We start from the raw sequence: 27,050 nt of genomic DNA, 5'->3' as shown, positions 1-27,050 counted from the left end.
TCGTAAGGGTGCTGCTCTAAAAATGTATTTTCACTAGATATTCGCTGATTATCACAGGCATGAATATTAAACATCCCCGTCAATTCTTCACATTTTCTACAAAGTTGACCCAATTTCAAAGCTGACACTGAAGTTTCTACCTTTAGAAGGATAGAAAAACAAAAGTAATTGGGTAGTCCTAAAAATGTACATCATAACTACATGACTAAGATACTCACTTGAAACTTATGCCAAGACAGCCCCTCCCTTCAAAGCAAACCAAGATTGACTCACACTGCTCTATTTTACTTAATTTTGGAAATAAAATTAAATGGATTCCTTAGCACTAATTTCCTGTCTGCCTCCACCATTTGAAACATTCCACCTTCAGTCCGTGATCATCCCCACAAAAATGATAAAATGAAAACAAAAACAAAAACCTCTCAATACCTCCAAGTTATTTACGTTGGAATAAAAAAAAAAAAAAAGAAAGAAAATCAATGGATTCAGGAATGATAATAACCACTGTCTTAAATCGGGGGTGGCTATGGAACAGTCCTACTCAGTGAAACCATCTCACCTCAGATGATACTTTTCATCTGTGAGACCACCCCATCTGCTAAAGCTAACCACCTGGGTAAAACGTTTCAATTTTGTCTCTCTTAAGTGGGAGACGATCAATCTCCTGTACACGTTACACCGTCTACAGATATTTTCTACATGCGGGGGGGGGGGGGGGCAGTAAAGTTGGTGGCAGGGTGAGGACAAAGGGCATTTGAAACACCATTAAGTAAACAGAGAAAGGAGAACAGAAAGGGGGCTAAACCAGCGTTCCCTCCAGTAAGATAATGGCCAGAAAACGCAGGCACCCTTATTTACCACCCCTAGGGTCCTATTCATTACCGCCCACTGGAATGCAAAGTTGTAACTACCACCACGCAAGAAGCCCATCAAATCCTCAGAGTGTCAGGTCACCAGGCAGACTCTGGAATGACAGACTAATACCCTTCCCCCACCCCCACCCCCCAAAAAAGAAAGGTCCAACCCAGTAAGTGCAGGTCACTCTGCCCTCTGGGGCAGTTCCAGCCGGCGCGGGGAAGGTGCGGATGGGAAGACGAGAAAGGAAAGCCCACCTTTCTTCCCACACACCCTCAGCTGGGGAAACAAAACAAAGACAGCCCTCCTCCGCCGGTAGCCACTACCCTAGCCAGAGAGGCTTTCCTATTTCCCGGTGCAGTCTGGCCTCCCGCCCCCGCCCCCATGACAAAGAAAAGGCACTTGGTGAGCAAGGCCTTCCTGCTTCCACGGATGGGGGGAGGGGGCTGTCGAGGTAAGGAGCCCCCTCTACACACTCGCGCTCACACTCTGGGCCCCGCAAGCGACAGGGAGCCAAGGCCTCCGCCTGGGGAAGTCAGGGCTGGGAGGGGTGGGGGGTACCTTGAAGTAGCCGCCTTCGTAGAGGGTGTTGGGGGGTCCGAAGATGGCAACCTCCCAGTTGTAGAGGTCGGACTCATCCACCAGGGTGATCCGGAAGCCCTCCACCGGCTCCTCCTGCAGGGATTTCAGCTCGAGCATCAGGGCCTTCTGCGAGCTGGTCATCTGCTGCTGGGCCATCGCGGCGGCGGCGGCGCCGGGCCGGAGCCCCAGTCCTCTCGCACCGGCCGGGCCGGACCAGGCCCCTCCCCTCCGCTCGTCCTCGCCCGGGCCGCACCGGGCTTGTCTTCACACACCCGGCGGGCCGGACCAGGCCCCAGACGGCCCGTGGGCCGGCCCGAGTCCTCCTCACACACGACGCGGGCCGGACCGGGCCCTTTTCCTCACACTCGGGCCAGGCGGGGGGAGGGGCTGAAGGAGTTAGGGGAATTCGCTCCCGGTCCCGGGCCTCCCCCCCCCGGGGGGGGCCTCAACTTGGCGGGGGGGGGGGGGAGAAGGGGTGGAAGCGGAGGAGGGCGGCAAAGGGCCGGCGATGGTGAGGGGAGGGGGCCGAGCCGGCCCGGGAGCGCCGCGCTCGCTCGCCCTCTCGTTCTCCTCAGGGGCTGCTGGGGCCGAAGGGCGCGCGGGGCCGGAGGGCGGGGGGAGCGCGGCGCGCTGGGGTCTCGCGGCGGCGACGGCGGCGGCGGCGGCGGCGGCGGCGGCTGCGCGGGGGGAGGGGCGACGACGGAGGAGGTGGAGAAGAGCTAGAGCGCCTCGCGCCGCGGGAGCGACGGAGCCGAGAAGAAGGAGGGAGGGTGAGAGGGAGGAGGGGCGCGCGCCGGGAGGGAGGGCGGCTCTCGGCGGCGGGCGGCCCGACGCGCGTGCGCACGCCCCTCCCTCCCCCGCCCTGCTCGCCCTCCTCCTCCTCCTCCTCCCCCTTCCCCTTCCCCGCCTGCTCTCCGCCACCAGGCGCGGTGGCGGCGCTTTGTGACGCTGACGCGTGTCCCCCGCCCTTAAAGGGCTAAGAGGCTGTGGGGGCGGAGGGTAGCCACAGGGGATGCCCTTGGCCCCAAATGACGGTTGTGCGTCTCGACGCCGCGATTCCTGGGGAGCTCCCGGGAAAGGACCACTGGTCCTAGAGTTGCCCAGCGCCTTCCCTTCCTCTCTGTATGTGTATCCACAGGCTTCGCAGCCATCCTCCCACGAACTCTGTTCCTCTGCAGGTCCCTCCCCGTGACACAAAGTCCGCCTTCCCTGCACTCAGTAGGTGCTTGACAAGAATGTGCTGAGTTTATGGGACTTATGGGCAGGAACAATTGTCCCGACATATCTTTTGCAGGGCCCTTAAACTAGTGTGTCCTTGGAGGGCAGTGTGTCACCCGGGGGGGGGGGGGGGGGCGATTCCCATCCGAGAAATGGGGAAGGCAGATAGGCCAGCTTCTACTTCTCTTAACTACAAAGAGGAAGTTGTGGGAAATAAAGAGAGAAATAATAACTCAGACGGAACCTGGGTTCCTGGCCCTTCTCTGTGATTTGGGGCAAGTGCTCTGGCTATCCCTCAGTTATTGGTAAAATGAAATACTGTGAGGGTGCTTGGCTAGCTCAGTGGAGCATACAACTCTTCATCTTGGGGTTGTGGGTTCCAGCCCCACCTGGGGTATAGAGATTACTTAAAAATAAAATCTTAAAAAGAAATACTGTGGTTGAACTTGGACCTTGACCCCCTACAGTTCCTTTCAGCTTGAAGATCCAACCTGGAAATGAGGGACTTTTAAGTTAATCATAAGTGAAGTGAGATGGGAGACAGTCTTAAATCCCGGTGATTTAGAATACCTATTTCTCTTGGGAAGGCTCTTCCTGTGATAACTGCTGAAACATTTCCTAGAAAAGTCAGGATACTATGAGAGTTCCATACATTTAGAATTTTGAGATTGAAAAGATCTTAAGTTCCAATCCTGGCTCCACGATTTACATTATCCATTCCTTATTCATCAGCTTCTGTAATAGAGGATTAATTACAACTAACTTAAACAACTGTAAATATTAAATGAGATCATCTATATACAGCGTTACTAGCATATGGTAAATGATCCATAAATAGGAACTTTTTTAAATTTTTTTTTTTATTTTTAAGACAGAGAGAGAGAGAGTGGGGGAGGGGCAAAGAGACAGGGAGAGACAGAATCTGAAGCAGGCTCCAGGCTTTGACCTGTCAGCACAGAACCGGATGCAGGGCTTGAACTCATGAACTGCAAAATCATGACCTGAAGCGGTCAGACACCTAACTGACTGAGCCACCCAGGCGCCTCTTTAAATAGGAACTTTAAAGAAAAAAATACTAAGGCATAGCTGTATTCTGGCTACCACCCCTTCCATTTTTAAAATTTATTTATTTATTTGATGGTTTGTTTGTTTGTTTAAGAGGGAGACTCTCAAGCAGCCTCCATCCTCAACACAGAGCCAGATACAGGGCTCAATCCTACAACTCTGGGATCATGAGCCAAAATCAAGAGTCCAATGCTCAACTAACTGAACCACCCAGGCACCACCACCTCCTCCATTTTTAAAAAAGATTTTATTTGGGGGGCACCTGCGTAGCTCAATTGGTTAAGCATCTGACTTCAGCTCAATTTACGATCTCGGGGTTTGTGAGTTCGAGCCCTGCATTGGGTGAGCTTAAGCCCCACTCCAGGCTCCACACTTTCTCTCCCTCTCTCTCTGCACCTCATGGGATTCTCTCTCTCTCTCTCTCTCTCTCTCTCTCTCTCTCTCTCTCTCTCTCCCCCCCTCTCGCACTCACAGTCTTTCTCTCTAAAATAATGAATATAGATTTTATTTTTAAGCAATGTCTGCACCTAAAGTGGGGCTTGAACTCACAACTCCAAGATCAAGAGTTGTACACACCACTGACTGAGTCAACCAGGCACCTTGATTTTTCAGTAGACAATTTTTTACACAGTTTTAGATTTATAGAAAAATTGAGGAGGTACTACAGAGAGTTACCATGTACCTGGCACCCCAATTTCCCTTATTAACATCTTACATTAATATAGTACATTTATTATAACTAATAAATCAATATTGATACATTATTAACTAAAGTTTTTACTCACATTTCCTTAATTTTTACATAATGTCCATTTTCTGTTCTAAGATGCCACACTATATTTAGTTTTTAAGCTTGTTAGGCTTCCTTTGACTGTGACAGTTTTTCAGACTTTCCTTATTTTTGATTACCTTGAGGGTTTTGAAGAGTACTAATCAAGTATGTTGTGTAATGTCCCTCAATTAGAATTTGTGGGTTATAGGTTTTGGGGTGGAAGATCACAGAAGTAAAATGATATTTTTTATCACATCATATCAGGGCACATAGTATCCACATGATTTATCAGTGTTGATATTGACCTCAATCACCTGGCTGAGGTAGTGTGTCAGGTCTGTCCACTGTAATGTAACCCTTTTCACCTCCTTTGTATACCATACCCTTTAAAAGGAAGTCACTTTGCACAATCCACAATGAAGGAGCATTGTTTATTTACTTTTGTTGTTCTTTTTCATCAGAGATGAGATCTCAATATTTTGAAGAATCTTTCCCTAGCTCCCAACTCTACTTTCTAGGTCTTGCAACCAAATCCACTGGAAATAGGGCTCACTTCAGAGGAGGGAGAATGTCTTAGTCAATACTTCTCCCAAAATGATGCTGTGTTGCTGGTTCTGACTTCCCTTCTTCCACCATTCAATTTAGGGACAAGAAGATTGCTGACCTGGAAACGTAGGAGATGATGTTGACACCTTTAATAACAAGGATGTGAGTAGACAAATAGGCAGAAAGTTCATCTTCAAAGCATTTCACCCACATAAACTCATCACAGTCCCACCCTGCCCCAGAAGATGGTAGATCCCTAGCCTAACCCACTAGAACATACAACTGACACAGACCAGAAGCTGCTCCCTGGCTTCAAACAAACTCACAAACTCATAATAAATATCTACAATGACCATGGCCCTAAGGGAGGTGGCTAATAAACATATACCTGTGTAGGAAGCTTATATCCTAGTGTGTTAAGGAAGTATGTACTTAAGATTCTCCATTCTTGGTCTGAAGAACTCTTATTTCCACAGAATTTCTCATGCCTTTTTATCCTAGCAGGTAAGACATTGTTTATTAGTAGTCTGCAACTGTGTCATATTCATGCCTGGATCCACAGCAACCAGCACATTGTCTGACACAAAGTAGACACTAAGTAATTGTTCTCATGGGCTTACAGCCAAGGGCAGGAAAACAGCAAAAGTAAATTGAACCCCACCCTCCACCCCCATGTCTAATAGAACCTCTCAGACACATAGTAGGTGCTCAATATTATAGATTCCACAAGGATGACAGGTCTTGTTTATACAAGCTCCTTTTTTATATACAAGCCACTACAACGTTTGGCATGTTGTAGGTACTCAAAACATATTTGTCAGAAGAATGAAGGGCAAAAACAGCTTCCTAGAGTTCCTAAGTGTTTTATGACGGGTAGATTGACTTGACTAGTGGTGCCCTCTGGTGGTGAAGAAAATAGGACACTTACCCTCAGTCTGTATGGTATCACCTGGTGCTCCTCAACCTGGGCTCTTCTGAAATGATTCTTTCTTCTAAAGGGAGAAAATATAGAAATCTTGGAAGATAAATGAGAGGTAGGAGTATTTGCTTTGGAGAGCTCAATTCTTACCTTACATAATGACTCTTTAGGAGACCAACATTTTTTAAATTCTGCATATGTTAACACATGTTAAGTCCAATAGTGTTCTTAAGGAGACACAATCTTCCTTTAATAATTATAGCTAATGTTTGCTGTGCATCAGTCTGTGACAGACTTTTTACATGTAGTTTCCTGTTTAATTCTCTCAAAAATCCATGACATCCATACTAGAACATCTATTTTCCTGAATATAATAAAAGTTAGAAAAGCTAAAAAATTTACCCAAGGTAGGGCACCTGATGGCTCAGTCGGTTAAGCATCCAACTCTTGATTTCGGCTCAGGTCACGATCCCGTGTAACATGAGATGGAATCCTGTGTCAAGCTCAGCACTAACAGCACAGGAACCTGCTTAGGATTCTTTCTCTCCCTCTCTCTCTCTGCCCCCTCCCCTGCCCACGAGCTCTCTCTTTGCAAAAAAAAAAAAAAAAAAAAAAAAGTGACCCAGTGAGTAAATGGCAGAACCTGGAGTTGAACCTTGGTTATCCCACTTAAGCATGATTGCTCCTAACCAAAGCCCTGTAATATTCCTATTCTAATGTGCCCATAACAATCCACACATAACACATCGCCTCCAATGCTATACTGGCAATTATTTGTTTACATCTTTCTCCCAGCCTCTGAGATGCTCTTAAGAGCCACTTATTCATTCAATAAATATTTATTGATTGCCTGCTATGTGACAGGCCCTATGCTAAATGATTTAATGATTTAGTTATGCCGTCATGGAGCTTACATTCTAGTGGCTGAGATTGAATCAGACAAAAATCAGTAATTACTAGACAAATAATATTGCAAGTTTTGGTGAGTACTAATGAAGGTGACTAAATTAGAGCCTAAAACTGAAAATTTTGGGGTGAATGCAATTTTATTTTTTATTTGTATTATTCTTTTGGGAGGGTGAGTGCAGGTTGTTTTTTTTTGTTTGTTTTTGTTTTTGTTTTTAAGATTTTATTTTTAAGTGATCTCTACACCCATGGTAGGATTCAAGAGTTGCATTGTCTACCATCACAGCCAGCCAGGCACATCAGGGGTGAATGCAATTTTAAATGGAAGCAGGGCAGGGGCAGAATAAACCTTTATGAGGTTGCATTTAAATGAACACAAGAGCCAATAACCTCCATGTGCCCACCCTCTGCCCCCGATGATGGGTTATACAGAAGTTATGCTGCTGTTGGGGAGGGGGAGTCATGCAGATTTCCCCCCACCACCCCAGATGACCTGTCACAGGAAACATAGAAGCTTAGTGTACTTTTTTTGTTTGTTTGTTTAGGAAAAAGCCCCAAATCAATAGTTTTGGGTGTTTTTGCTTGTTATTTGTTTGTTTGTTTTAATGAGTCAATAGCAACGTCCAATCTCCTAGGGCTCCCTCCACCTGCACCTGCATCTCCGCTTGCTGGTAGCAAGCAGGATACTGGGGCTGAGGCTGCAGCTCAGGGCGAAGCAGGGCCAGATGTGGCTTTCCAGCCTTGCTTGGCCTTAGGGCTGACACCTGGTTCCTGGGACAACCCATCTGGTCTCTTAAATAAAGGTCAAAGCTGGAATCTAAAAAAAAAAAAAAAAAAAGAATTGAATAGAGGGACCAGCCTATAAACAATGAAGGCAAGAATATTACCCCAGGTTTCTGGCTTGTGATCATCATGTCTTACTTATCTCTTTATCCTTGACACTGAGCACAGGGCTTGCCATTTCTTAAGTGTCATCCAATGTAGAATGAGTGGTTGACTTATCTCTCAACTCTCTGATCTTCCTCAGGGCTTGTTAAACTTCAATGGTGCTGATTCATCTTCTTAGTCAATCCAAACTCAACTTATGCTTTAAGAGTTAGCACAGACCCATCTCCTCCAAGAAATCTTCCTTAACAATCAAAACGTTCTTCAGTCAGGGGCGCCTGGGTGCCTCAGTTGGTTAAACATCTGACTCTTTGTTTCAGCTCAGGTCATGATCTCAGGTTTTCGTGAGTTTGAGCCCCACATTGGGCTCTGCACCGGCAGCATGAAGCCTGTTGGGATTCTCTCTGCCCCCTCTTCTTTCTGCCCCTCCCCCACTTGCACTGTCTCTGTCTCTTTCAAAATAAATAAACTTTAAAAATTTTATATAAAAAAACCATTCTTCAGCCATAAAGCAGGCAATCCTACCATTTGTAACAACATTGATGATCATTAAGAGCATGATGCTGAGTGAAATAAGTCAGAGAAAGACAGATACTGCATGGTCTCACTTATATGTGGAATCTAAAAAAAGCCAAACTTATAGAAACAGAGTAGATTATGGTTGCCAGGGGATAGGGGTAGGGGAAATGGGGAGATATTGGTTAAAGAATACAAACTTCCAGTTACAAGAGGAATAAGTTGCGGGCACCTGCGTGGCTCAGTTGGTTAAGCATCTGACTCTTGATTTTAGCTCAGGTCATGATCTCACAGTTTATGAGATTGAGCCCTGGATCAGGCTCCATGTTGGGTGTGGAGCTACTTTGGATTCTCTCTCTCTCCCTCTCAATCTCTCCCTCTGCCCCTCCCCTATGCTCTCTCTCTTTCTCAAAATATATAAATAAACTTTTTAAAAAAGGACTAAGTTCTGGAGATCTAATGTATAGCATGGTGACTATGGTAAACAATACTGTATTGTGTACTTGAAAGTCGCTAAGAGAATAGATCTTATTTGTTCTTACCATAACAACAACAACAAATGGTATTTACGTGAGGTAAAGGATGTGTTAAATATGTTAACTAACATTATTGTGGTAATCATTTTGCAACATATACATATGACAAATTATCACATTGCAAAGCTTATACTTAATATTATACAACAGCTAGGGGCCTATACAACAGCTAGGGGGGCTCAGTCAGTTAAGCTTCTGACTTTGGCTCAGGTCATGATCTCATTGTTAATGGGTCTGAGCCCTGTTGGGCTACACACTGATTGCAGAACCTGCTTGGGATTCTCACTCTCTCTTTCTCTCTCTGCCTCTCCCTAACTTGTGCTTTCTCTCTCTCGAAAATAAATAAACCTTTAAAAATCCTTTTTTCATAGACTTTATTTTATATTTTTTAATGTTTTATTTATTTTTGAGAGACAGAGCATGAGTACAAGTGGGGGAGGGGCAGAGAGAGGGAGACAGGATCTGAAGCAGGCTCTGAGCTGACAGCAGAGAACCCTATATGGGGCTTGAATCGTGAGATAATGGCCTGAGCTAAAGTCAGACATTTAACTGACTGAGCCACACAGACACCTCTTAAAAAATCTTTTAAAAATGTAGGGGCACCTGGGTGGCTCAGTCGGTTAAGCGCCAGACTTCGGCTCAGGTCATGATCTCACAGTTTGTGAGTTTGAGCTCCACGTCGGACTCTGTACTGACAGCTCGGAGCCTGGAGCCTGCTTCGGATTCTGTGTCTCCCTCTCTCTCTGGCCCTACCGCATTCATGCTCTGTCTCTCTCTCAAAAATAAATAAACATTTAAAAAATTTTTTTAATCTTTAAAAAATGTTATACAATAGTTATATCTCAATAAAGCTGGGGAAAAAACAATCAAGACACTGAGCAAAAAGGACAGCAAGTTTGAAGGCCCAGGACAAAAAGCCAGGTAACTAGGGAAACTCTAAGTAGTCAATATGGCCGGGGCATAAAATTTGACAGAAACAATGGTCAGAGACAAGGCTATAAAGGTTGACAGTGGTCACATTCATTCATTCAGCAAACACTTACTGAGTATTTGCAGTGTGCTAGGCATTGGCCATGTAGACGTGGTCCTTGTTTTCATGGATTCACAGTCAAAAACAAAGAGACAACTAATAAACAATCAAAAAATTGTAAAAAAAAAAGTGCTAAAAAGAAACAAATGGGATGATGAGATAAGGAAAAACATATTTCAGATCAGATGATCAGGAAGGCCTAATTAAAGATGTGATACTTATGCTGATAACTGAAGCAGAGAAAAAGTCGAGAAAAAGTGTTCCAGGCAGAGCAAACAGCTTGGCTCAAGTCTCTGAGATGTGAAAGAACATGATATAAGTTCTTGGGGCACCTGGATGGCTCAGTCAGTTGAGTGTTTGACTTTGGCTCAGGTCATGATCTGGCAGTTTGTGAGTTCAAGCTCCATGTTGGGCTCTGTGCGGACAGCTCAGAGTCTGGAGCCTGCTTCATATTCTGTGTCTCCCTCTCTCTGCCCTCCCCTGCTCATGCTCTGTGTCTCAAAAATAAACTTTAAAAAATTAAAAAAAAAAAGAACATTAAGTTCTTTATTTTCCAAGGGTGGAGTATCAAGAAAAAGGATGGCATGGCCAGTGAAGGACCATACTGATTGAGGTTTTATTAAAATTCGTATTTAATATGAATGATGAGTTTTTAAGAGGAACGTGACATGAGAGAATGATGGTTTCAAGACACTCATTCTGGCAACTACGTGGAAATGGATTGAAGAAGGACAAGACCACTCTTGTGAAAAATTCCTTTAAAAGTTATTGCATAAATTAGTCGGTACTATTAGAAGTCAGGATAGTAGTTACTCTTGAGGCATAATGACTAGATGGCAGAATGAGGGGAGATTCTAAAGGTTCAGGAAATGTTCTGCTTTTCTGGGAGCTGGTAACATGGGTATGTTTGGTTTATACATATTCAAACCTTATGTAATTAGGAAGAATTACCTTATTTAATTCCTCCACGTATACATATGTATATACATAATCAGATGTCTATATAATCACATATGTGTGATTATATATGCACGTATGGAATTATATATGCATATGTGTATATATGTAATTTTTGTGGACATTGTACATACATGTATAATTATATATACATATACACACATATACATATATATTGTACTCAAATAAAAAGTAAAAAGCTATTGAATAAAACTGTCCTATACTCTTCAAAAATGTTGTCATAAAAGACCAAAAAATGGAGAGCTCAGCAAATATCCCAGATTAAGAGTGAGAAAAGAAACGTGACAACCAAATTGATGCATGCTCTTACATCAGGAAATAAAATACTACTATGTAGAGGGTATTATTGGGATAATCAGCAAAATTTGAATAGTACTGATAGAGGTTAAATTTTCTGAATTTTATAACTGGACTATGATTAGTCCTTCTTCTTGGTAGATCGATGCCTAAGTATTCAGGGATGTGCACAACTAATTCTTAAGTGGCTCTGCAAAACAGTATGTAAATACCTAAAAGACAAGACAAATCCGACAAAACATTATCACTAAGTTATGATGGGTGGTAGGTGAAGGATATATGAGAGTTCATTATATTAATATTACAATTTTGGGGTAGATTTGGAAAATTTAATAATAAACTGGAGAAAGGTATTATAATCTAGGCACGAGATGATGTGACTTGGACTAAACTTGGCACTAAAGGCAGTGAAGAATGAACGAATTCAAGGTATATTTTGGAGGTAGAATTGACAAAACCGACACAACTGAGACGATGTGGTGGATGGAAAAAAAGGATAGAAACCACTGGTATAAATAAACAATCCCAAGCGCCCAAACTAGCTCCGCCCTTCCCCCTTCGACGCAAGCGGCGGAAATAAGGAAAAGCAAGCGACCGCTAAACTACAGGCAGGCTTCCGGTCTGCCGTCGCAAAGAGACCGTAAATCGGAGAACACTGTTTGGCTCCTCCCCCACGATGGGCGGTCCTGGAGAGTGACAGATACCAATCGCCAGCGACTCATCGGGCACTCACCCAATGGCTCTGGAGCTGGGCGGAGTCCTGCGGCACGAGGGTAGTCCCCACGCGGTGCGGGAAGTTTACTGGGGGTGCGGGAAGTTTCCCGTTGGGTACGGTGACTTTGCTGCAAGCCTTCGGCAGTTCTGTTGTGAGGCTTCGGTTATTCTGTGGAGGGGTTCAGCAATTCTGTGGCAGGATTTCAGCAGGTCTGTGGCGGGGGTTCAGCAATTCAGCCAGGGTGGGAAGAAGTGCCGAGCACGTGGGCTTTGAACCAAAGTGCGTGAGCAAGACCTGGACTCCGAGTGATGGGGCCGGCCCCTGCGGGAGCGCAACATCGGGCAGCTGTTGGGGACCCGGAGGTGGGTGAGCCATCTGGGAGGGAGGAATGTTCTACGTGCAAGAGGTGGCAGAGCCTGACAGCTCGCCGACGAGGGACAGGATGGTCGTCCCTTCTGGAGGAGCCTTATTCCCCCATGTTGCCAGTCTGGCGCACCGAGACAGACCCAGGGGGAACCTGGCGTTATTTGGGTAGCAGCAATAAAGTTTACTGAGCTCACTCCTTCGAAAGCTCTGTGACGTCGGTTATTTCCCCGATCAGGTTCTCTTTCTTGTCATTGGATGAGATCTGACCTCTTGTGCCTAGTTCTGTGCTCGCCGCTGTAACGGAGGGCACATGGTGGTTCTTCTGGAGCCCTCCAGAAGTGTAGGACTCCAGTAGTGTAGGACTGTGGGGTAGAGGCGGGGCCCATGGCTGTAGGGAAGAAGGTTTAGGATTCTGCAGACCAGGGTGTGGAGGGTGTGCATGCCTGCTGACAGAGTAGGCATACTACCTGTGAAACCTTGATTTCCTTCAAGTGTACATTTTCTTCTGGGATTACTGAAGATTGGATGGTTTACTGAGTATATTTTCCTGAGGCAGTAGGTTTTAGCTCTTTCCAGCACTGACCACTTAATATATACGGATGTAATCTACAGTCAGGGATTGCTGGCAGGTTAGAGCCTGGCAGGATTTGGATAGAGCAAGAGTGGAGATGGCATTTGTGAATTCCCAGGACAAACCCAGCAAAAGAGGAAGATTCCTGATGCGTGGTATCTGGAAATACAAGGAGCTCAGGCATTGTTTAGGTCAGGGCTCAATCAACTACTACCCCTTCCAGCTCCAAGCCAAGCTCCATGCTTGTGCTGTCAAATAGACAGGGAACCCTCAACTCAGGAGTTTTAAGACTAGAGCTCAGTAATGTTCTTCTAAGTAATGATAATCCTGGGTTTTGCAGTCTGACTTCTGTTCAAAAGAGTGAACAGGAGCCTGTGAAGCATTTATCCATGTCCTATCATGGTGGCATTTTAGGCAGTGCATGCTACACACCTTTGACCTCACACTGGCTTCGCTTCTCATTGGCCACAGGTGATGGAACTAGCTCTGGAAGATACATGCCAGGAAGGAAAGAAGGAGTACTCTAAGAAGTGTACCTTGGTTGGGTCTCCAGTGGAGAGTCTCCTGCAGCCAGTGAAGCTTAGCCAGACAGAACTGTACAAGGAGCCTACCAATGAGGAGCTAAACCGCCTTCGGGAGACTGAGAGTCTGTTCCACTCTAGCTTGCTTCGTTTGCAGGTACTACTGGGTGTCTGGGGCTTGGGTTAGAGGGATGGTCCTGGAACCCTGAGGCTGAAGAACTCACCCCTATCTCTTCTTACAGGTAGAGGAGCTACTAAAGGAAGTAAGGTTGTCGGAGAAGAAGAAGGAGCGGATCGATGCTTTCCTACGGGAGGTCAACCAGCGAGTCCTGAAGGTGCCCTCAACTCCTAAGACACAGGTAACGCAGGTAGAGTGAAGAACTAGGAAGTCCAGGAGAGGTCCTCAGTGTAGGCCTCTGAAACAAGGCCTTGCTCTTCTCCAGAGGGCGTGGGGTCCTAGGGAGCTCATTTTCACTGCCAGGAGGCTCAACTGGAAGTACAGTCAACCATGTGTTCATTTGTTCAGCAAACATTTATGTTCGTTGCATTAGCTATGTTCTTAGGATACATCAGTGAACAAAGCAGCCTACTTTCTAGTGTTGGACTTATAGATAGTAGACAATAAACATGATGAGTAAACTGAGTGGCAATATTAGTAAATGGTAAACACTGGAAAAAGGAGAAAGTAGGGCAAGGTAAGGGGATTGTGGGAATATCAGAGGGTGGGAGTGGTTTGCAATTTTAAATAGGGTAGTTGAGGTAGGCCTCATTGAAGTGACAGTAGTCTGACGATTTGGAGGAAGTGAGTCAACCATGTAGATATCTAAGGAAGGAATAGTCAACACAAAGGTTCACAGGCACTAGTAAGTCTGGTATGTTCCTTGGATTAAATGAGGGGAAAATAGAAGGACACGAGTTCAAAAAGGCAATGGAGGAAGGAGGCATTTCACTCAGGGCCTCGTTAAACCGAAACAAGGACTGCCTGTTGCTCTGGGTAAAAAGAGAAACCACTGATGGGACGTTTTTTTTGGTGTAACAGTGATGTGATCTAGCTTCATTTTTAAAAAGTTGACTCAGGGGCACCTGGGTGGCTCAATTGGTTAAATGTCTGACTCTTGATTTCACCTCAGGTTGTGATCCTGGGGTCGTGGGATTGAGCCCTGTGTTAGGCTCCGTGTTGAGCATGGAGCCTGCTTAAGATTTTCTGTCTCTGTTTTCCCCTCTTCCTTGCTCACACGCTCTCTCTCTAAAAAAAAGAAAAAAAAAATCAACAAAACTAAAAGCCTACAGAATGAGAGGAGATATCTGCAAATGACCCATCTGATAAAGGGTTAGTATCCAAAATCTATAAAGAGCTTACTGAACTCAACACCCAAAAAACAAATAACCCAGCTAAGAAATGGGCAGAAGACGTAAATAGATACTTTTCCAACGAAGATATCCACATGGCTAACAGACACATGAAAGGATGCTAAACATCACTCATTGTCAGGGAAATACAAATCAAAACCATGATGATATACCACCTCACACCTGTCAGAGTGGCTAAAATTAATAACACAAGAAACAACAGGTGTTGGTGAAGATGTGGAAAAAGGGAAACCCTCTTGCACCGTTGGTGGGGATGCAAACTGGTGCAGCTACTCTGGAGAACAGTGTGGAGGTTCCTCACAAAACTAAAAACAGAGCTACCCTACCATCCAGCAATTGCACTGTTAGGTATTTATCCAAAGGATGAAAAATACAGATTCGAGGGGTACATGCACCCTAATGTTTATAGCAGCATTATCAACAATAGTCAAACTATGGAGAGAGCCTAAATGTCCATTGAATGATGAATGGATAAAGATGTGGTATACATATACAACGGGATATTACTCAGCCATCAAAAAGAATGAAACCTTGCCATTTGCAACAACGTGGATGGAGCTAGAATGTAGTATGCTAAGTGAGATAAGGCAAACAGAGAGGTAAATACCATATGATTTCACTCATAGGTGGAATTTAAGAAATAAAACAAGTGTTGGGCACCTGGGTGACTTAGTCGGGTAAGCATCCAGCTTCAGCTCAGGTCATGATGTCACGGTTCATGAGTTCGAGCCCTGCATCAGGCTCTGTGCAGACAGTTCAGAGCCTGGAGCCTGCTTTGGATTCTGTGTCTCCCTCTCTCTCTCTGCGCCTCCCCTGCTTGTGCTCTGTCTCTCTGTCTTTCAAAAATAAATGAAACACTTAAAAAAAATTTTTTTAGTAAAAAAAGAAATAAAACAGCTGAACATATGAGAATGGTGGGGGTGGGGGGAGGAAGAGAAGGAAACAAACCACAAAGACACTTAATGATAGAGAACAAACTGAGGGCTGATGGAGGGACGTGGGTGGGGAATAGGCTAGATGGGTGATGGGTATTAAGGAGGACACTTGTGATGAGCACTGAGTGTTGTAAGTGATGAATCACTGAATTCTACTCCTGAAACCAATATTGCACTAACTAAAATTTAAGTTAAAAAAAAAAAAGTAATAAAATTTTTTTTAATTCCTCATTTTAATTTCTAATACGGTAAGTATAGATATAACTCATGTAAAAAGAGCTCTTTGAGGGTCCTTGATAATTTTTAAGAATGTAATTCACTTAGGCTGTTGTGTTAAAGGTAGAAGGGAAGGGGATAAAGATAAAATCAGGGAGACTAGCTAGAAACCCATTATGCGGTGATCCACTGGAAAATGGTGGCATCTCAGACTAGGATAGAGAAGTAGAGGTGGTTAGTGTCTGGATGCTCTTAAAAGTGAAATGGATGTTTTTAACAGAGATGAGTTCAGGTGATTTAAATGTTTTGGGCTTGAGCAACTAGAATGAAGTTGCCTTAATGGAGAGGATGTGTTTACAGAAAGACTGGGAGTTTGACTTCAAATGTATTGATGTGTTTATTTTTGTTTTTATTTTCTTAAAGTTTATTTATTTATTTTGAGAAAGAGCATGCATGCACAAGTTGATGAGGGGCAGAGAGAGAGAGAGTGAGAGAGAATCCCAAGCAGGTTCCATGCCCTCAGCACAGAGCCTGATGTAGGGCTCAAACCCATGAACCACGAGATCATGACCTAGCCAAAATCAAGAGTTGGATACTTAACCTACTTAGCCATCTAGGCGCCCCTCAAATGTGTTATGTTTAATTTGACATGTCTACTAGACACCAAGGGGACATGTCAGGGAGGCAGTCAAATAATATGTATCACTGTCTCTGTCCCCACAGCTGACTGACCAGACCTGGCTCCCAGCTGGGGTTCGAGTACCCCTCCACCAAGTGCCCTATACTGTGAAGGGCTCTTTCTGCTTCCTGCCTCCAGCCCAGGTCACTGTTGTGGGCAGCTACCTTCTGGGTACCTGCGTCCGGCCGGACATTAATGTGGATATGGCAGTGACCATGCCCAAGGTGAGGTCCAGAGTTTGGGGAATGGAGAGACTGCTGCTTCACCACCTACAAATTCTTGGGTCTTTCTTTCCCACCTGCCACTTGCCAGGGGATTGCAATCTGAACTCGAAATCAAAAGAGCAGATCACTGCTATCATCTTGAGGGCAGCTTAAATGTGCCTTTGGGCCAGTTGCTGCCCTTTGGAACTTTGCCTTCGTCATCTGAGAACTAGATATGGTGTTGTTGGCCCTGGTTCAGGCACTCTGGCCAGCAAAACTCCCTGAGGTTTCTAAACTGTGACTCACCTTGGCTTCATCTTGGCCTCCAAGCTCTCTAACAAAAAGCATTTAAGTGCCTGGGCATCTCTCTCTTTTCTGACCCTCTCCAGGAGCTCCTACAGGACAAGGATGGGTTGAACCAGCGCTACTTCCGCAAGCGTGCTCTCTACCTGGCCCAGTTAGCTCACCACCTGGGCCAAGACCCCTTCTTTGGCAGTGTTCGCTTCTCCTACACCAATGGATGCCACCTGAAACCCTCGCTCCTACTTCGGCCACATGGTGGGAGGCACATACTGGGCTGAAGGCACAGTATGGAGTGACAAATTCAGTGGTGGGGGGGGGCATGGGGCCTCAAGTCCAAGGTGAGAGGCTTAGGCCTCAGGTTTGAGGGGGAAGGTACAAAGACCTCAGATTCTGAAGTGGGAGGGCATGGTACCCGGTACCCTCAGGTAGGAGGAGGGTGGCACAGAGGCCCACCTGGAAGGATCTCAGCACTCCCTGTCTCCCCCAGGGAAGGATGAGCGCCTGGTCACTGTACGTCTGCATCCATGCCCTCCACCTGACTTCTTCCGCCCGTGCCGCCTGCTGCCATCTAAGAACAATGTGCGCTCTGCCTGGTACCGAGGGCAGAGTCCCCCAGGGGATGGTGAGCAGGCACTCGTGTCAAGGTGGAGGTGAAGGGAAGAGTGTTGTGGGGATTTCTCTTCTCATGGCTTCCCCTCCCCCACAGGTAGCCCAGAGCCTCCCACCCCCCACTATAATACATGGGTTCTGCAGGACATGGCCCTTGAGTCTCACGTGCAGCTGCTGTCAACTGTGCTGGGCTCAGCCTTGGGGCTGAAGGATGGCGTGGCACTTCTGAAGGTCTGGCTGCGGCAGCGGGAACTGGACAAGGTGAGTTGGGAGTGGCCCAGCTTCCCTGCCTCACTGAGTGGCGGGTTGGCTCTGAGCTTGGGCCTCTCTGTTTCCATCTCTTTTTCAGGGCCTGGGAGGGTTCAGTGGGTTCCTTGTCTCCATGCTGGTTGCCTTCCTTGTGTCCACACGCAAGATCCACACCACCATGAGTGGCTACCAGGTCCTGAGAAGCGTCTTGCAGTTTCTGGGTAAGGTGGCTAGACTCAGAAAGGCCAAGGGTTCTACTCATCCTGTGAATCCTCTCATCCTATCAAGGGTCATTCAGTTTCTTAACATAAGACAGAAGAGCAAACTGAATTCTGGAGGCAGGGAGGAGGGAGAGTGTCATTAGTGCTGGGTCCCCAGGGAGGAGGATACCTTCTGACACACCCATCTTCTCTGGCTCACTTCAGCCACCACAGATTTGACAGTCAATGGGATCAGCTTATGTCTCAGCTCAGATCCCTCCTTGGTGAGTGGGGCAGGGCTGGGGCTGGGCAAGGAGGCCTGAAGGTAAGGCCTCAACCCTGACTGGCTTCTTTTTTATGCCTCCAAGCCGGCCCTGGCTGACTTCCATCAGGCCTTCTCTGTTGTCTTCCTGGACTCTTCAGGCTGTCTCAACCTCTGTGCTGATGTCACTGCCTCTACTTACCACCAGGTACCAATGGTTCCCCATTCCTGGATTCCCCAGGTGTCCCAGTCCAGACTGTGTCCCTTCTACCAGTACCAGAACCCCAGAAACTCTTCTCCAAAGAGCTTAGGTCAGGCATGTCTCTTGGTCTGAGCCCTCAGGTCACTGAAGGGAGGGGTATAGTGGTGATAATCTCACATGTGAGTTCCCTGCTTACCCTGTGGCCCCAGGTACAGCATGAGGCACGGCTGTCTATGGCATTGCTGGACAGCAGAGCTGATGATGGATTCCAATTTTTGCTGATGACTCCCAAACCCATGATCCGGGCTTTTGACCACGTCTTGCAGTAAGTTTATGGCTGACAGGCTATGTCAGTGGGTTCTTTTTCCCTGGAGCTACAGTGGTGGGGCAGAAGTGCTCAGATGTTCCTGGTTTTGGGGAGGGGGTGGTACTTGGGGTCAGCAGTACCTCATTCTGTCTCTTTGTCCCTCTAGTCTCCATCCACTGAGTCGCCTGCAGGCAGCATGTCACCGGCTAAAGCTGTGGCCAGAGCTGCAGGATCTTGGTGGGGACTATGTTTCAGCTGCTTTGGGCTCACTGACCACCCTCCTGGAGCAGGGTCTGGGGTCCCGCCTTCACCTGCTGGCCCACTCTCGGCCCCCAGTCTTAGAGGTGAGGTGCTGTGGGGTAGGGAGTTTGTGGGTTTAAGGAGGACTAGATCTAGGATCTCAGGGAATACAAAAGACACACCATCCCTCTAGCTAGATCTTTCTACCTAGTTGTAAACTGGATTTCCAGGTCAAGCTGGGGCATTCTTGGCTTGAACTCAGCCTTTTTACACCCTATAGTGGGACATTAGCCAGGATCCACCGAAGCACAGAGACTCTGGGACCTTGACCCTAGGATTGCTTCTCCGGCCTGAGGGGCTGACCAGTGTCCTTGAGTTGGGTCCGGAAGCCAACCAGCCCGAGGTAAGGAGCTCTGGGGTCTGGGGGGTGATTTGGCTCTGTCTTGGGAACTCCAAGCCGTGCACTGGCAGGAGTAGGGTGGATCGTCCTCATGCCACCTGGATTGAGTCCTGTTGGGGATTTCTGATAAAGCCCATCTTTGTTGATTTCTTCCACCACCCATTGCCTTTCCTCAGGCTGCTGACTTCCGCCAGTTCTGGGGATTTCGCTCAGAGCTTCGGCGTTTCCAGGATGGAGCCATTCGGGAAGCTGTGGTCTGGGAGGCAGCCTCTATGGCCCAGAAGCGCCTTATTCCCCACCAGGTGGTCACCCATCTCTTGGCACTGTGAGTGTTAGCATCTGGATGCTGGGAAGCACCGGTGGGTTGGGGAGCCTTTTAGGAGGGTCTGGCCCAGGCTTTGGGCTGAGCAGCGAATGTCCAGCAGCATTCTCCATATTCCTCAGTGCCCTCACTGAGTCTCTGCCCCTTTCCCAGCCATGCCGACATCCCAGATACCTGTGTCCACTATGTGGGGGGCCTTCTGGACGCGTTGATCCAAAGCCCAAAAGAGGTAAGGGTCATGGGTCAGGGCTAAGGGTTAAGGCTAGGGGTTGCAGAGTAGCTTGTGTGGCCAGATTAGGTAGGGGGTGGAGAGCACACCTCAGCCGGGCTGCACTTCTTATAGTGTCCAGCAGAGGGGGTGCTGGCTCTGCAGCAGCCTGAGCTGTGGCAAAATCCTGGGTGGTGGTGGGGTTCTGTAGGGTCCTGGCCTCCTGACTGACTGTGTTCTCCCTCTCAGACCTCCAGCACAGGTGAGGAAGCCCTGGCAGCAGCAGTGCGTTGCTACGATGACCTCAGCCGCCTCCTGTGGGGGCTGGAAGGTCTCCCGTTGACTGTGTCTGCTGTGCAGGGAGCTCATCCAGTACTGCGCTACACTGAGGTGAGGTGGAAGGTGGCAGGAAGCCTTTTCTGCTTAGCGATTCCTTGTCTCTACCCCGTTCCTCTAGTATTCCCCTTTCCGACTCCTGACTGTGTTCACTTTCTCAGTCCTGAGCCCCTACCTCAGCCCTGCATCTTCCATAGGTGTTCCCACCAACCCCAGTCCGGCCAGCCTACTCCTTCTACGATCACTTGCGAGAGCAGGCCTCACTGTTGCCTCGGCCTGACAAGCCCTGTCCAGCCTACGTGGAGCCCATGACTGGTGAGGATCCTCTTGGGAGGGGATGAGAGAAATTGTTCCCACTCCATGCTGCAGTCTTGAAACCTCTTTTCTTCCTAGTGGTATGTCATCTGGAGGGCAGTGGTCAGTGGCCACAGGATGCTGAGGCCATACGCCGGGTCCGAGCTGCCTTCCAGCTGCGCCTGGCGGAGCTGCTGACCCAACAGCATGGGCTGCAGTGTCGTGCCACAGCTATGCACACTGATGTCCTCAAGGTTAGACTGGTGTAGGGTAGGGATTCCCCAGAGAGGGAGGGCACAGGGTGTTAGGGTGTCCCATGCTGACATGTGTCTCCCATCCCATACCCGCTTTGAACAGGATGGGTTTGTGTTCCGGATTCGTGTGGCCTATCAGCGGGAGCCCCAGATCCTGAGGGAAATGCGGAGCCCTGAGGGGATGATCTCATTGAGGGACACGCCTGCCTCCCTCCGCCTTGAGAGGGACACAAGGCAGTTGCCCCTGCTCACCAGTGCCTTGCATGGGTATGGCCACCTGCATAGGTTCTTCTGTCTGTAGATCCTTCCCTGCTTCTATTCTGCTCTCCTGGCCACCTGTCTCTCTGGGAGGCCACCTGGTATAAATTTATACCATGGTTTATGTATTCATTTTTTAGAGAGAGGAAGAGAGAGAGAATCCCAAGCAGGCTCTGTGCTGTCAGCACAGAACTTGATGTGGGGCTCAATTTCACAGAACCATGAGATCATGACCAGAGCCGAAGTCAAGAGCCAGACACTTAACCGACTACACCGCCCAGGCGCCCCTGAAATGGGAATTTTTTTTATTTTTTATTTAAAAAAAAATTTTTTTTTTCAACTTTTTTAATTTTATTTTTGGGACAGAGAGAGAGAGAGCATGAACGGGGGAGGGGCAGAGAGAGAGGGAGACACAGAATCGGAAGCAGGCTCCAGGCTCTGAGCCATCAGCCCAGAGCCTGACGCGGGGCTCGAACTCACAGACCGCGAGATCGTGACCTGGCTGAAGTCGGACGCTTAACCGACTGCGCCACCCAGGCGCCCCCTGAAATGGGAATTTTATAGGACTGATCTGTTGGGGTGTTAGTTAGGGGCATGTGAGATTCTGTACAGAGGGCAACTTTGGGTAAAGGTTGAATAAATAGTGGTGGTAGAGCAGAAATACTCTTCTTGGGCCCTGAGTGCCTGAGTCTCATTGCCACTTCCCTCTTCCCCCGACAGACTCCAGCAGCAGCACCCAGCCTTCTCAGGTGTGGCACGGCTGGCCAAGCGGTGGGTGCGCGCCCAGCTTCTGGGTGAGGGGCTCACCGATGAGAGCCTGGACCTGGTGGTTGCTGCTCTTTTCCTGCACCCTGAGCCCTTCACCCCTCCCAGGTGATTCCGAACTCCATCTTTTCTCTAGCCAGAAAGTTCCCCTTGGGGCCAGTTGTCGTCCCTTAGGCTGTACCTTCAGTCCAAATGGGAAAGGGTAGTTAAAAAAAGTGACAGAAGAGGTTCTAAGACACCTCCCACCCCCATCCATGCTGAGGGGTCTAGACTGTCTAGGTCGTGGGGAAAGCCCTGGGATGTGTGGTTGGGCCCAGACCCTTTGCTCATTCCTTCTTCTCAGCTCCCCCCAGGTGGGCTTCCTTCGGTTCCTTTTGTTGATATCAACCTTTGATTGGAAAAACAACCCCCTTATTGTCAACCTCAACAATGAGCTCACTGGTAAGTGGTAGGACTGGGGTCAGACTCCTGCAAGAAAAAACCTTTGTGGATTGCCGAGCAATAGGGCATACAAAGGTTTTCCATGCCAGTCTATTAGATAGGGCTTTTTTCTTGGCTTCCCCTTCCCAGATATCTGTGCCTGACCCTGATGCCTTGGGGTGGGGAATTACTAGGAGGAAGAGGCCCAGTCAAGGCTTTAGGGAGCTCTAAGGCTATAGAGCTATGGTTTGTTCCTATGATGCTCAGAAACAGAATGGACCGGGGTGGTAAACAAGCTACCTGGTGGGGGCTGTGAAGGGGAAAGGAGAGTAGAAGGGGGACCCTGACACCAAGTGAGAAGTCTTGTGGGGATCAGGGAAGGGCCCAGGTTAGAATAGATGTCCAGACTTCTTGGTGAGTGGGGGTGATGATTTTCATCTGTAACATGAGGAGTTCCTGGTCCAAGCAGAGAGGAGGGTGTCAGCTTCCTAATTCCCCAGGTGTGTGGGAGCATAGGGTGGGAAGGGGGTCAGGGGCAGGCCTCAGCTTGTGTCGGCCCGGAAACTAGAACGGGGTGCCAGGCAGTGGAAAATTCTGCCTTTGGGCTGAGGCTGAGAGTTTAACGCCCCACCCAATTGAGGCAAACATGGTGTCCTTTACATTGCCTTTGTCCTTTGGGGGAGGGGCACTGGAAAATCCCTGTGATGGGCAGCTGTTGGGTGTACAGTAGGAAGATCTGGGGTAGTAAAGCTGGGGAAGGGGGCAGGCTGACCCAGGACCCCCTCTTGTTCACAGTGGAAGAGCAGGTGGAGATCCGCAGTGGCTTCCTGGCAGCTCGGAGACAACTCCCGGTCATGGTCATCCTTACCCCCCAGGATCGTAAAAACTCTGTATGGACACAGGATGGACCATCACCCCAGGTTCAATTCCATCCTTACCTCTAAATTTGTGGTCTTCTCCCCCAAGGAGAAAGCAGGCCCAGCATGAGCTAAGAAAGACCCACACTCAGGTTTGATGTATTTGATTGTGTGTATCCCCTCAGATACTACAGCAGCTTGTGGTCCTGGCAGCCGAGGCCTTGCCTGTCCTAGAGAAGCAGTTAATGGATCCCCGGGGGCCTGGGGACATCAGGGTAAGCCCTTGACCAAGAGTGACTTGGGTTCTAGGGATTCTGTCTTTGAACATTGCGAATCTGGAGCTATAGGGGCTCTCACAGGATGCTCAGCCCTCTTGTTTGGCAAGACTGAATCCACAGAAGGCATTGATACTGCCCATGGTGCCTGGCAGTGGTGGAACCTGCAGGAGAACCAGGGCCCTGGCTCTATCCAGGCCTCACACTTGTAGCCTGTGCTCCTCCTGACAGATTGAAGCTGGCTGACACCAGCTGGGGCTTGATGTTCCCACCTTCAGATGAACATTTGGGCCCCTAATGGGGGGTCAGACAAAAGGGAAGGAGGGAACCAAGGTGGGCATGTGGAAGGCTTTGTGGTCCAGCTCCCAACTCCCAGTGGGCACTACGGTACTCCCTCAGACAGTGTTCCGGCCACCCTTGGATATGTATGATGTCTTGATCCGCCTGTCTCCCCGCCACATCCCCCGGCACCGCCAAGCTGTGGACTCACCAGCTGCCTCCTTCTGCCGTGGCCTGCTCAATGAGCCAGGGCCCTCGTCCTTGATGCCTGTGCTGGGCTACGATCCTCCTCAGCTTTATCTGGCACAGCTCAGGGTAGGTCCTAAAGGGCTGACTAAACCTGGGGAGGGGGCTTCCAGGTGAAGCTGGGGCCATGGAGGTGACTCTCAGATGTCTATGTGTAATATTATCTATGTCCTGTCCTTTCCTAGGAGGCCTTTGGGGACCTGGCCCTTTTCTTTTATGACCAGCATGGTGGAGAGGTGATTGGTGTTCTCTGGAAGCCCACCAGCTTCCAGCCCCAGCCCTTCAAGGTGTGCTGGCTGATGATAAGTGTGTTCCCAAGTGTGTTCATGTGGTTCCATGTGGGCATGCATGTCTGTATGTGGCATGCTCCCTGACTGCATGGGTCAGGTGTGAAGCATGTGTCTTGTGTGTCGATCTCTACTACTGCTACTGCTCCCCACCCCCACCCGGCTTGGTGTCTCTGGGTGTGCCTCTGTGACACCTCAGTCCATATTTCTCTGGTTCCCCTAGGCGTCCAACACAAAGGGGCACATGGTGGTGTCTCAAAGTGGGGAGCTGGTGATGGTGCCCAATGTAGAAGCGATCCTGGAGGACTTTGCCATCCTGGGTGAAGGCCTGGTACAGGCTGTGGAGGCCCGAAGTGAGAGGTGGACTGTGTGATCTCCACCCCAGGAGCAAGCTGTAGGTGTACAGCCAGACTTCAGACCTCTGGAGCAAGATGTCAATGGCATGATCTCCATCCTCGTTGCGTATGGATCTTCCATGGAGTACCTGCTGGCCTAAACACACTGAGATGTTCCCCTAGAAAAGCCCTGCCCCAAATTTCTGTCTGATGCTTCAGCATCAGAGCAGGGGCCTGGTTTCTTACAGAGTCCCCTGGGCCTGTCTGAACTTCCAGAAGAGGAGGGCAAGCCAGCTCAGCGAACTGAATGAACCCAGGAGATCCATCCACCTGTCAGCCTTAGTCTGGGCTTTTTTTTTTTTTTTTTTTTTTTTCCTTCCTAGGATGTTTCCAGAAGTGTGGAGAGGAGGACATTTGCCCAAGGCTGAGGCTGTCTCCCCTTCCCATTGCCAGGATGTGTGCCTACACCTTAGTATGCCCTTCAGGGCAGTGTCAGGCCTTTAAATGGGGTCCAGAGAAGGTATGGCACTTCTTGAGGGTCACAGAATATCTGCACTGAGCAGTGGGAAAGGGGCTCTGTGTGTATGAATAGAGCCCATTGAAGGGACACGGGTCTCTCCTGTGTGGGTGCTGTTACTTTCCAGGGTACACCAGGGGAAAGCACAGAGGACAGGAGGGGCTGGGTACCCAGTGAGCCAGCGAAGGGGTGAAGGGGTGAGGGGGACAGATGGTCCCCTAGTCCGGGAGAGCTGCAGAAAGCGCTCAGCATTGCCCTGGCTGCTCAGTGTCTCAGTCCCCCGGCTCCATGGCATCTGCCCATTCATGTCACACACTGTCCCCACTACATCCCTGCAGTAAGGGTGTGGGGGGAACAAGCCCCAAGTCCTGCTCTCCAGGAGCTCTCAGTGCCAGGGTGGGGGGCGGTGCTGCCTCCTTTCACCTCGGTCCACACCCCACTTGCAGCAGCCTCTCCCTTCTCCGTCTCCCCTAATCCTGGCTGTTTTTCCAGACTCAGCTCGAATAGTGCTTCCTCCTCCAACCCTTCCCTCGCCCTCAGCCTGAGGTGCTCTTTCTCTCGTCTGAAACATGAGAGCAATTACTGTCTGTTCAGTTTACTTCGTAGTTGCGTACAGGGCGTGAACTCTTCTGTTGTTTTAAACTCTGATTTAAAATTAAGTCACTTAATTTCCCCATGTTCCTGGCTTTTCTACCATTTTCACATAGTTTTAACATTGTCTCCTAGAAGTAAACTCTCTGGGGGCAGGTAACATGTTTGAACAGATTTCTTGGCACCTTCGTGGTACCCAGGACAATGCTCAAGTAGGATGCAGGTGTGTGCAGAAGGGGCATCTAGGCCAGGCAGATGGAGAGCAAGCAGGCCCACCAAAATGCTTTAAGGACAAGGGAATCATAATTTGTAATCTCTGCCTAGAATGAGTGTGGAGGTGACAATGAGTTGCACCCTGAGAGTTAAGATGCAGCTGACATTTTGAGTGCCTGGTAAATGCTGGGCACTCCGTTTTTTTACATGTCTTATGTGCAGGAACGTGATCATGCAACAATCCCAGCCCTGTGAAGTATGTGCTTTTAGTTATCCTCATTTTCTGAAAGGTTCAGCAGCAGGCATGGGCCTGTTTGTGAAGAGATTGATGCCTGGCTATCAGGGTTCATCCTCAAGATGATAAGGGATGCCTGGGTGGCTCAGTTGGTTGAGCGTCTGACTTCAGCTCAGGTCATGATCTCATGGTTCATGAGTTTGAGCCCCGCGTTGGGCTCTGTGCTGACAGCTCAGAACCTGGAGCCTGTCTCAGATTCTGTGTCTCCCTCTCCCTCTGTTCTTCCCCCACTTGTTCTTTCTCTCTCTCTCAAAAATAAAGATTAAAAAAAAAAAAAAAAAAAAAAGACGATAAGCCACATATGGGAGCCCTGATCTTGAATTTTGTCCCAAGTCTGTTAGTCTTTGTGAACCTGTACCGGTCCCTACCTGTCACTGTCATGAGATTAGATGTTGGCATGTCATAGAGAATACATTGATGGGCTATGTGAGCTGTGCTCTTGATTCATGAACTCCAGGCAGAGGTGTACAAGGCTTTGTGTTTGGGGAAAGAAATGCAGTTCCAGCCCTCATGGACCCTGGTTCTGTGGTGTTCCCTGGTTCCTCTTCACTTATTTTCTCCACAGTCCCTCTGTAGGCTCTGGGGAAGGATGGTGCTGGCCTGTTTCAAACCATCCTGTTTCCATCCATGGGTCGGCTTCAGTCCTGTAGCTTCTGGCCTTTTCACAAACCCAGTTCTAGATTATCCTGGTGAAGGAGGGAACAGAATCTGCCCCCGGGCAAAACTGCAGCAGGTGGCTCCAAGAGGTGCAGACACCAGTCCCCACTTGGAAAATGAGCCCTGGCCCTGCTACCTCCATGTTTCCTTGGGCAAATCACTTCCCTTGATGAGCTCAGCTTCACCA

At 48.4% G+C, this 27,050-nt stretch overlaps 2 protein-coding genes and 1 long non-coding RNA gene across 7 annotated transcripts in view; 1 reads left to right on the top strand and 2 right to left on the bottom strand.

Annotated features, from left to right (window-relative positions):
- UBE2R2 (ubiquitin conjugating enzyme E2 R2) overlaps positions 1 to 1,908 on the bottom strand; it is a 116,806-nt gene extending 114,898 nt beyond the window's left edge. Inside the window, exon 1 of the mRNA XM_011288587.4 lies at positions 1,417 to 1,908. Within this exon, the coding sequence (XP_011286889.1) occupies positions 1,417 to 1,593 (177 nt within the window). The 5' untranslated portion in view covers positions 1,594 to 1,908. The remainder of the gene's footprint in view (positions 1 to 1,416) is intronic.
- On the top strand, positions 1,111 to 26,636 carry NOL6 (nucleolar protein 6). 4 transcript variants are annotated; one of them, XM_045042952.1, is made up of 26 exons: positions 1,111 to 1,309; positions 13,229 to 13,435; positions 13,521 to 13,637; positions 16,524 to 16,703; positions 17,072 to 17,240; positions 17,473 to 17,607; positions 17,692 to 17,855; positions 17,944 to 18,064; positions 18,269 to 18,327; positions 18,412 to 18,513; positions 18,717 to 18,832; positions 18,981 to 19,158; positions 19,335 to 19,457; positions 19,631 to 19,779; positions 19,930 to 20,005; positions 20,234 to 20,374; positions 20,518 to 20,635; positions 20,714 to 20,868; positions 20,972 to 21,135; positions 21,847 to 21,999; positions 22,235 to 22,332; positions 23,107 to 23,231; positions 23,354 to 23,443; positions 23,843 to 24,037; positions 24,154 to 24,255; positions 24,479 to 26,636. In XM_045042952.1, exons 2-26 carry the CDS (start codon positions 13,232 to 13,234, stop codon positions 24,626 to 24,628), a joined length of 3,384 nt encoding a protein of 1,127 aa, XP_044898887.1. In that variant the 5' UTR covers positions 1,111 to 1,309; positions 13,229 to 13,231; the 3' UTR covers positions 24,629 to 26,636. The 4 variants fall into 4 exon arrangements, with proteins under 4 accessions (XP_044898887.1, XP_044898886.1, XP_044898884.1 ...); XM_045042951.1 differs by lacking the exon at positions 1,111 to 1,309 and adding an exon at positions 11,736 to 11,878; XM_045042949.1 differs by lacking the exon at positions 1,111 to 1,309 and adding an exon at positions 12,046 to 12,182.
- Positions 4,905 to 11,978, bottom strand: LOC102900678. 2 transcript variants are annotated; one of them, XR_002148294.2, is made up of 4 exons: positions 11,839 to 11,978; positions 5,967 to 6,030; positions 5,427 to 5,535; positions 4,905 to 5,156 (listed from the first exon to the last, which is right to left on the bottom strand). It is a non-coding gene; the product is annotated as an uncharacterized LOC102900678 (long non-coding RNA). The 2 variants fall into 2 exon arrangements; XR_441711.4 differs by lacking the exon at positions 5,427 to 5,535.
- Positions 26,637 to 27,050: the final 414 nt, after the last annotated feature.

This window comes from Felis catus, chromosome D4 (genome assembly GCF_018350175.1).
Source record: "Felis catus isolate Fca126 chromosome D4, F.catus_Fca126_mat1.0, whole genome shotgun sequence".
Classification (NCBI taxonomy): Eukaryota; Metazoa; Chordata; class Mammalia; order Carnivora; family Felidae; genus Felis; species Felis catus.
This window is presented reverse-complemented; position numbering and strand designations above follow the sequence as displayed.